The 9,926-nt window shown below is 53.1% G+C and overlaps 1 protein-coding gene across 1 annotated transcript; it reads right to left on the bottom strand.

Moving 5' to 3' along the window:
• Positions 1 to 539: 539 nt before the first annotated feature.
• On the bottom strand, positions 540 to 7,742 carry KRT9 (keratin 9). The gene is given in 14 exon segments (XM_059908457.1): positions 540 to 650; positions 1,557 to 1,714; positions 1,717 to 1,799; positions 2,497 to 2,629; positions 2,632 to 2,709; positions 2,835 to 2,982; positions 3,684 to 3,748; positions 3,751 to 3,844; positions 4,120 to 4,276; positions 4,391 to 4,473; positions 6,168 to 6,337; positions 6,340 to 6,378; positions 6,381 to 6,799; positions 7,705 to 7,742. Coding segments are annotated over 14 exon segments (1,776 nt in total).
• Between the last annotated feature and the right edge of the window lie 2,184 nt (positions 7,743 to 9,926).

A 9,926-nucleotide genomic window follows, 5' to 3' on the forward strand; every position in this document is an offset into this window, starting at 1 on the left:
CAGACCACAGAGAGGGAGAGAGGAAATATATTCAGGAAAAAACGCATACGCCCTTTTTGGCCAAGGGCATCATTGTCGAGGTTTTGCCGCTTTTCCTGTGCTTTAAAGGCGATTCGAATCTACCTCCTGAAATATGTTTCCTGCAATTCTGCCTTGCTTTCAAATCCTCTTCGTTGCCTTCCCTCAATATATTTGTGGACGAGAGTTATCATTTATATCATTTATATATCCCCAACTGTCCCGGAGGAGGGAGCCAATGGGCAGCCAGAGGAACGACATGCCCAGTCAACCCAGTTCCAAATGGGCCTGGAGGCTTGTTGCTAGATATTCCCAGTGTCACAATGCAATGAGCAGGGTCTGCCTGTCTGGGGGATGCTTTCCCAGCTGGGGCGGGGCTGGGAAAGTTTACAGGGGCTCTCGTATCGCAGCTGGTAGCCTATGGAGAGACAGAAGGGAGGTGAGAGTGAAAAGAGAGGACTTAGAGCAAGAGACAGAGAGACCAGGACTTGGAGGAAGATGGGCAACTGGGAGCAAGGAGGCTAGAGCTCAAAGAGCTGGAGAATCCTGAGATGGAAGGACCCTCGGGTCCTAGTGGCCCCCATCCAATTCCTGAAGATCTCCTGCAGCAGCTGGCAGATGCTCTCCCATATCTGAGGATGGAGGCTCATGAGGCAGCCCCCTCCTCCATGCAACAGTTTTTGTTAGTAAATCCCTTGCATGTTGAGGCAAAGATGGCCTCAGCCTCTGCCCATAGATGCACATCCATGGCTCTGCAGTGCCACCCGACACACAAAACCACACCAGACTCTCTAGAGAAGCCCAGCTCCAAGGCACCTCAAGGCTTCTCTGAGCCAAACATTCCCAATCATGTTACCCAGCCTTTCGCTACAACTTCATAGTAAATTTTTATTTTACAAGATTCAACATGCACAAGGGAAACTTTCTCTGACCTAGAGACCACTTCACCTGTGTGACTCTTTCTTGCATTTAGACTTTATTTTTAATATATGCTCCTTTTGGCAGTTTCATCATAAAACTGGCTTGTCCAAGCCAACCACTGACTAAAACCCCTGAGCCTCTTTTCTGCCTGAACCATGGCTGACCCAGGTGTCCCCATCCTCATGATGATTAAAAGTACTGGCTATGGGGCCCCACAGAGCTGATCTCTCATTTATGATTTGTATGACCTCAAGTCAGTTACTTATCTTCTCTGAACCTCTTTTTCCTTATCTCTAAAATGGGGATAATAACAATACCCACCTTGTAGGGTGTGGGGAGAAATAGACAAGCTAATACACCATTTCCAACTCATCTCCTATGCTTTTGAGACTTAAGCCACGTGTGTCCTAGCCTTACCTAAGGCTCTGTCAAAAATAGTGATCAATTCAGAAACAAGGACAAGTCTATGGCACTCACCAGAGACCTCCCTAAAATCTAGCTCTGTTTAGAATATCTTTTCTCTCTCTAGAGAGGCTCAAGGATATTCACAAAGGGGTGGTACCTTGACAGGTAACCCCTGTTCCTCCCCCACCCCAGAACCTAGAGTTGTCCCTTACCTTGTGTATCACAGCCACCAGTACTGAGGAATAGGACGGGGGCTGGGATGTCCTTCCACGTCCTCCTCCAGAGCTACTTCCTCCACCACAGCTGCCTCCACTTCCACCCCTGGATCCACTTCCTCCTCCACAGCTGCCTCCTTTTCCACCCTGGCTCTTCTTCCGTAACTGCCTCCACCTCCACCTTGAGATCCACTTCTTTTGCCACCTCCAAAGCCAATTTGTCCAGCTCCATGAGATTCACTGAGAAGTAAAGAAAACACAGATGGGGGCTTCCCTGGTGGCGCAGTGGTTGAGAGTCTGCCTGCCAATGCAGGGGACACGGGTTCGAGCCCTGCTCTGGGAAGATCCCACATGCCGCGGAGCAACTAGGCCCGTGAGCCACAGCTACTGAGCCTGTGCGTCTGGAGCCTGTGCCCCGCAACAAGAGGGGCTGCGACAGTGAGAGGCCCACGCGCCGCGATGAAGAGTGGCCCCCGCTCGCCGCAACTAGAGAAAGCCCTCGCACAGAAACGAAGACCCAACACAGCCAAAAAAAATTAAAAATAAATAAATAAATAAATAAATAAGTCAGGAGCTCTTTAAAAAAAAAAAAAGAAAACACAGAGATAAAATGAGTGACCTCCACATATGTATACAAGGATGAACCTGGAGAGAAGACCCAAATGTGAGTCCTCCTAAGTCTTCCTTTCCTCAAGGCAGAAGGCAGAGGCTGGGCTAGCACCACAGCTGGGAGGGGAGAGCTTTCCCCTCCCTGGAACAGGAAGCCCTTCTTCAAAGCGCAAAGGCCCCGAGGTTCCCCCCATGGGATGAAGAAATCCTCGATCCATCAGACTCTTGTGTTACAGGAACTTTCCCAGCCGCCTCTATCTAGAAGAACAGAAGTAGCATCAGGGGCCTAGGACTTCTTAGGGGTTCCACAGAGCCCTGGGGCACCTACAAGTCCTCCTGGCCACCCTCAAGGAGGCTGCGGTAGAACTTGGTTTCGTGCTCCAGCCACATCTTGGTACTGATGTATTCCTGATTCTGACACTCAGTCTCTGCCCAGATCTCAGCAAGCTGGGCCTCCAGCTGATCTGCTCCTGGATCTGCTGCAGCTGGCCACAGTAGCGGTTCTTTGTGTCTCCCAAGGATTTCTCCAGGGCCAATTTCTAGGCAGCAGGAGGAGGCACTGAGAGGGCTGCTACCTCATAGCTGCTCCCCTTCCTGCCCCTGGGGATCGTGCCCAGCCTCCTGTGCCCCACCCGGGCAGAGGGTCCAGAGCAGGGCCACCACCCATGCCGAGCTGAGACTGCAGCTCAAACTCCAACTCCTGGACACTGTGTCGAAGCTTGGTCACCTCATTTTTGTTGGACTCTGTCACCTCCTGGCCACAACTTGTCACCTCCTGGCCACAACGTGTCACCCCCTGCTCAGTCTGGCTCATCTGCAAACAACAAAAGCTCATTGGGCAGCTCATTGAATGAAGAAGGTTCTTCCCCACTCGTCAGCACCTTCGCCTCCAGGACCAAGACTGAGCCAAAGCCGAAGACAAGTCGTCTTGAGTTCTGGGTCCCTCCAGCCAGGCAGGGTTGTCAATTTCTCTCAACTCAACATTCCCTCTCAGCAAGGCTTCAAGGCTCTTCATACTTTGTCCCTAAACCACTTTTTAACCTTATTTCAAAGTGCCGCCCAAACACATGCACGCACACACACACGCACGCATGCACACTACAGATCGTGCCCTCCTGTGCCCACCTCTACGCCAGGTGCTGGAGATCCAGCAAGAAGGGAGTCATCAAGGAGCTCAGTGCAGTGTGAGGGGCACCTGGGTACCTCTACTAGAGTCTGGCAGCACACAGCCTAACGTAAGCTGTTCATCCTCCGCCTTTGTTCACACATGTAATAAACACTGAGCAGCTTCTCGAGGGCAGCGATCTTGTGTGGCTCGTCTCTGAGACATCAGCACTCCACATGAAACCTGGCACTGGGAAGCTACTCGATAATTACACCTGTGGGCAGTGAATTCATTTGCAGAAGGATGACTGAGAAGCCCAGCTGGGCTCAGAGATGGAGGGGTGGGTGGAGGAAGAGAAGGATACGTGGACAGAGGGAGAAAAGGTTGAACTGGTGTCCCAGGCTGCTTACCTGAGTCTCGTATTGCTGCTCAATGTCCCTTCAGGTCTTAGCACTGAGCTGCTCATACTCCTGCACATGTCACTGAGGATCTTGGCGAGATCTCTGCCAGGAGTAGCGTTCATCTCCACACTGACATCCCCGGTGCCCTGCCCACACAGCTGGTGCATCGCCTGCCAGGGAAGAAGGGGATATGAAGTCAGGGGGCTGGGATCCTCTCCATCACCTTTCAGCCCTCTCCTTCTCCTCCCCCTGGGGTGCAAAAATGGGATGGGACACAGTTGTGAAGTCAAAGCCCGACCACCACTGTAGGCTGGGCCTGTCCTCCTCGAGTGTGAGGGAGAGGGTGTCTCCCAGGCAATGGTCCAGAGCTCCCCCCAACCCCCAGTTGTCTCTGCACTTCTGTTCCTCCCTCTCCCCAACGAGTGGTCAGTAGCCAGGACCCTACATCCTCATGATTCTTCTTGAGGGCCACCAGCTCCTCCCACAGAGACTCATACTGCATCTCCAGGTCAGACTTCTGCATGGTCAGATCATCCAGCACCTTCCGCAGGCCATTTATGTCAGCCTCCACCACTTGCCGCAGGCTCTGCTCCATCTCAAACCTGCAGACCAACCAGGGGTAGGGCATGAGCAAGGGGGTACCAGCCCCTACAGGGACCTCCAGAGCACTAGGGGCTGGAGGAAGGATGGATGACAGGAGAGGGAGCAGGACTCACTTCATCCTGAAGTCATTCAGGGTCATGCGACTGTTGTCGATGTCCAGGAGAATCTTCTTGTTGTCCACTGTGATGTACACAATCTAAAAAAGAGGAAATGGCATGGAACCCATGCACCCCTGCTATGACCCACTTCTGGGAGAGCAAGAGGCCAGGCAAAGCCATAGGAGGTGAGGATCCCATCCAGGAAAATGCCCAAGAGGCAGGAGGAGCTTCCAACAGCTGGTACATGGCACAGATCCCTCAGGCTTCAGCAGGGATGTTCAGTGTGGCCTTCATTCATTCATTCAACAAATATTTGAAGATCTACTACAAAGCACACTGTGGTGTTTAGAGATCAATGAGATACTGCCCCTCAAGGAGGCCACAGTCGACTACAGAGTCCAGAATATCCTAGAAGAGTTCAAGGAAAGGAGAGTTGACTTATGGCTACAGGAAATCAAGAAAGACTTCAGGAAGGAGGTGGCAATTGAATTGGTCCCTGAAAGATGGCTACGGCCACACATGAATAAACAGATGGAAGAGGTTTGGGGTAGAAGAAACAAGATATCCAGAGGCTGTTCATCAGAAGCTGTGAAGGCAAGGGAAACAGGTAGAAACTGTGACTTAGTTAGACTATGAGCTCCTCAAGGGCAGAGACCATGTCTGGGACATCACTATGTCTGCCCAGAGCAACACTGAGGGTACTCAGTCTCTAAGTTGAGTGGATAGATGGACATGTGGATGGATGGATGGCTGAATGGATGGATGGGTGGATAGATGATGTCTACCCCCAGAGTTCTCGATCCTCTCCATCACTTGAACAGCTACCATGTGTATCTGGATCCAGCCAAACTGGAAAAATCAAGACAGGTCCTTATAGGAGCCCAGGAGAAGTAGGAAGTGAGAGACAGGATTTCTAATTTTCCTAACTAGAAAGCTTTGAACTCTTAGGGGTTAAGAGGAGAGACAGGCACAGATGCTCCCCTCTCCTAAGGCATACGATCCACCTGTTTTGGACCACAGCACTCTCGTTTGTTTTTTTTTTTCATAAGATTACAGAAATTTTAAACCAACAGGGACCTGAAATCTAGTCTTCCCATCCTCTGCATTAAAAGGATAGGAGAATAGGCCCAGACAGGGCATCGGGCTTCCCAACATCACATAGTGAATTGGTGTCAGACTCAGGACCGGGTTGCCCCATTGCTACGTTCCCTCCACGCTGCCTCTGCATTCCCCACCTAGGCCAGGCCAAGAGTTGTTTCTGATAAAAGTTAAAGTTTCCATGGAATCTAAAATATGACACAAATGACCCTATCTATGAAACAGAAACAGACTCACGGACGTGGAAAACAGACTGGTGGTTGCCAAGGGGAAGGGGGTTGGGGGAGGGATGGAGTGGGAGGCTGGGGTGAGCAGATGTCAGCTTTTACATATAGAATGGATAAACAACAAGGTCCTACTGTAGAGCACAAACTATATTCAATATCCTGTGAGAAACCATAATGGAAAAGAATATTTCTAAAAAGAATGTACATATGTATGTATAACTAAATCACTTTGTTTTACAACAGTAATTAACACAACACTGTAAAGAACTATACTTCAATTTAAAAGAAAAAATTTTTTTAAGTTAAAGTTTCCAAGAGTTGGATTCTCCAGCTACTGTCTAAGCTTAGAGTCCAGCATCTTGCCTTTTGGGGGGAGATAAAGCATGTGAGTGAGTGTGTGAGCGTGTGTGTACATGTGTGTGAGAGAGAGAGACTGGGAGACAGAGATCCGAGTTTCCCGGGCCTACGTGGTTCTTGAGATCCCGGATGGGGTCATGATAACAAGAGTAATCCTTTTGGACGGTCCTGGGCCCCTGCCTTTTGTACCACTCCCAGATCTTACTCTAAAGGTCGGCATTGGCCTCCTCTAGTGTCTGCACCTTATCCAAGTAGGAGGCCAGCCGGCTATTAAGTTCATGCCCCCATCTCCGCCTTCAGCACCACCGCCAAAGCCTCCCCGCCGCAGCCCCTGGAACCTCCACCAAAACTCCCAACACTAAAACCACGCCCAGATCCTCTGCCATAACCGGAGCCAGAACGGCCGCCACCTCCCCTCCCACAGGCCCCAGAGCTCCCCACACCATAGCTACTGGTAGAGCTGAATCGGCCCCCTCCTCCACCAGCCCCAGAGGAGCTGAAGCGGCTAAAGGAGGACCTCGTGCCTCCCCGACCCGGCTGCAGCAGGACGATGAGAGCTGTCTGCAACTCACGACACTGCCCGCAGCTTGTGGCTGAAAGCAGCTGCAGGAGTGCCGCCAGCTCTGGAGCCACGATGCAGAGCAGTTCCCGAGGCTGCCTACTGATACCCTCCGTGATGGTGGCACGCCTGGGTGTGCCCGCTGTCTGCCCCCGTCTCCCCCAGACAGACTCCAAAGGAGGTCTGAGATCCAGGAGGGGGCCGGGCTGCCCCAAGCAGCCCCGGGCTCTGCATCCTTTACTGAAAGCCTGCGCGCAGCAACGAAGACCCAACACAGCCAAAAATAAATAAATAAAATAAATAAATTTATTAAAAAAAAAAAAAAAAACAGCACCTCTGGGACCCTGCTTGTATACTCCCTGCAAATGCATTCATGTTGGGGGACCCTAAGAATGCAGGCCTGTCCGTATCAGGGTAGTCAAGACCCGCCTGACTGACCAGAGGTTCCCTGCTGGCTCTCGTGAGAAATGGCCTATTTCCAGCCCTGGTCCCAAGCCCACCAATCCCTACCTCCAGCCACCTCCTCGACTTCCCACCCTCCAGGCTTGTCCTATCTCTCATTCAGCTCAGAGCAGCAGGCCCCAGTCCTGAGAATTCCATCGCAGCTGCCCTGGAAGGCTGACTGCCCGTGGGAACCACTGCACAGCCGGCCCTCTCCCCACACCCCCTTCCCAGGGCCAGCGAGATGAGGACTTGACAGTTTATTTGCTCCGGGTTGCTCGTTACACCTGACTGTCCCCTGAATTTTGGACTTCTCTGGCTGATTCTCTGCCCTCATGGAGGGAACCCTGACCACTGCCAGCTCCCCTCCCTTCTTTGAGAGCTAAGAGGGCCGGGGCCTTCCTCCCACTTCTGACCCATCCCTGCACATCTGCTCCAGTGCCTGCTGCTTCTTCCCAAGGCTGCCTCTGCTCTCACCAGCTGGGCCTCCCCACTGGGGCTCGGGAGAGCAGTGCGCTGGAGAGAGAAGGAGCCGCCTCCCAGCCCCACTGTCCCTACCCCTGGGGCCTTGGCCTCAGTTGCCCCATGAGACGCTGCTTCGTGCAGAGTTGTCAGGGGCCATAAAGACAGTGCGTGTGAGGTCTTACCTGGAGGGGCCTCTCGATGAGTGCCCACTACTCCCCATGTGCCGCCCTGCTCCCCACATCTGTCCTCTCCACATCTGGCCCTGCCTCCAATACAAAAAGGAGCTTTCAGTGCTCACAGCTCCTATGGCGCAGAAATGAGGTCCTACTCCTGTCAGACCTGGGGGCCGTCCTCTCCCTTCTCCCGAGCTCTCTGTCTGGCCCAGGGAACCCGACTGGGCATGGTAGGGTCAGGGATGAGGGAGGCTGGCAGAGCCCTGGCCTGAGCAAGCAATTTCTTCTAGGCCACGTGATACGGCTCACTCCTCTCCCCTCTCGGGGCTCAGGGGCTGCCCTCTGAGCCCACCTCCAACACCCGCCATGGGAAACCTCCAGGGCGTGAGTGAGGAACGGCACACACGCAGCTCGGGACACCCTGGCGCCTGAGACCCAGGCAGAGTCAGCTGCCTCTGCAGCCCCATGGGCAAGGCTGCAGCCGGCACCCCGGTGCAGCCAGCATCCGCCGTGCCGGCCGTGCCCTTGGATTGCAGAGCAGCACACAGAGAGAAGGGGCTTCAAGGACTCCAGCAGACAAAGGACGGAGAGGGAACCACACAGCTCCACCTACAAGGTGTCCCCAAAGGACGGAGGCTATGGGGACTTAGGGGACAATGACAGCCTTCCCCCGGCCACAGGGACCCCGCTGCTTGCCTGTAGCCAGCTTCTCACACCTCCCACTTGCTCCCCCCGACTTGCTGTCTGTCACTGAGCCCAGGAGGGGCCCAGGGAGGGCCCTGAGTCATCATGTAGCTGGCTGCTGGGGGAGGGAAGGCAGCCGTGGTGGGTAGGCCTGCCCCTCCATTAGCCACCTAAGCAGGGCCAAGGGGCCTGCACCTTCTGTCAAGGCTGAGTCTTTATTCACATGTTAGGCGCCTGCCACCACCCCACCCAGCCAGACTTCCCCTCCTCCAAGACCAACGGGCAGGGGCAGGGGCAGGGGGGATGCGGTAGGCCCTCAGAAGGCTTCTCCCCTGAGCCTGGAACACCCCAGCCTTGTGTCTGCGAGGACTCGCCTAGCAGAGGAGTTTGGGGCACTGGCTTTGGAGCAGAACAGGTCTGAGTCTAAAGCCAGGTTCTTCCGCTTACTTGGGGAGAGTTGCTTCCCCTCTCCGGACCTCAATTTCCTCACTGTAAGTTTGGATCCATCCTTTCCTGAGCACCTACCATGTGCCAGGCATTGTACTGGGTGCCGCGGACGAGGTGATGAAGTCAGTCAGAGCCCCTGCCTTCCTGGGCAGCTATGGGACAAAACAGACTCTCAAGAATAAATATGTAATTCAAAACTGGGCTGAGTGCTGCTGTCCGTAGGAGAATGGGAGACACATAATGAGGGTGTGGCCCGGTCAGGAAGATCAGGGAGTGTCGCCGTGAGAAAGAGACCCTTGAGTGAAGGGTGAGTACGAGTGAGCCAGTAGAAGAGCATCCTGGGCTGTGCAGCGGGGGGTGGCGAGACAGAGCATGTGCAAATGTCCTGAGGTGCGGAGGAGCAATACGGTCACAGAACAGAAGGCCAATATGGCCAAAGGGCAGTGAGTTGTCAAGCAAAGGATTTGGGTGGTGAAAAACAGTTCTGACCTCACCAGGTTGCTGTGAGGCTCAAAAGAGCTAATGTTGTAAATCTGTGGGTGTGGATTTGGTACACAGCAAGACATTTTTCTGACTGTCAATGGCAGTGTGTGCCCCCAACTTCCCCTTGGACTGTGGACAACTTCAGCTCTCAGCCCTCTCGATAATAAGTCCATCCTCCTAATCTGTTGAGCTCCCATTCACCTGTGCTAAGTGGGGCTTAGAAGGGCACACAAAGCTTGGAGGATCATGGTTTCTTCCATCAGAGACCCTCCAGGCCTCCAGGTAAGAATCCTGTTGCTTTGCCTGCCCTGTCGTATTTAATCTTCAGAGTCATTTTATGAGGTAGCTACTAATTTTGCAATCGTTTTACAAGTGAGCAAACTGAGGCTCAGAGAGGGTAGGTATCTTGGCCACAGTCACAGAGCTAAATAAGGAAGTGGAGCAGGTTTGTCCTGCAGTGAGTGGGAGCTAAGATGGGCACAAGGCCTGGGGCTCCCTCTCTCCACCACCAGCCTCCTCACTTTGTCTCTTTCCTTGTTCAGTCTGTCTCAATTCATCCTTAGGTTTCTCCACACCTAGAAGAGTAAGATTTAATAAATACATATGAATGAATGAAT

Source organism: Balaenoptera ricei, chromosome 20 (genome assembly GCF_028023285.1).
Source record: "Balaenoptera ricei isolate mBalRic1 chromosome 20, mBalRic1.hap2, whole genome shotgun sequence".
Taxonomy (NCBI): Eukaryota; Metazoa; Chordata; class Mammalia; order Artiodactyla; family Balaenopteridae; genus Balaenoptera; species Balaenoptera ricei.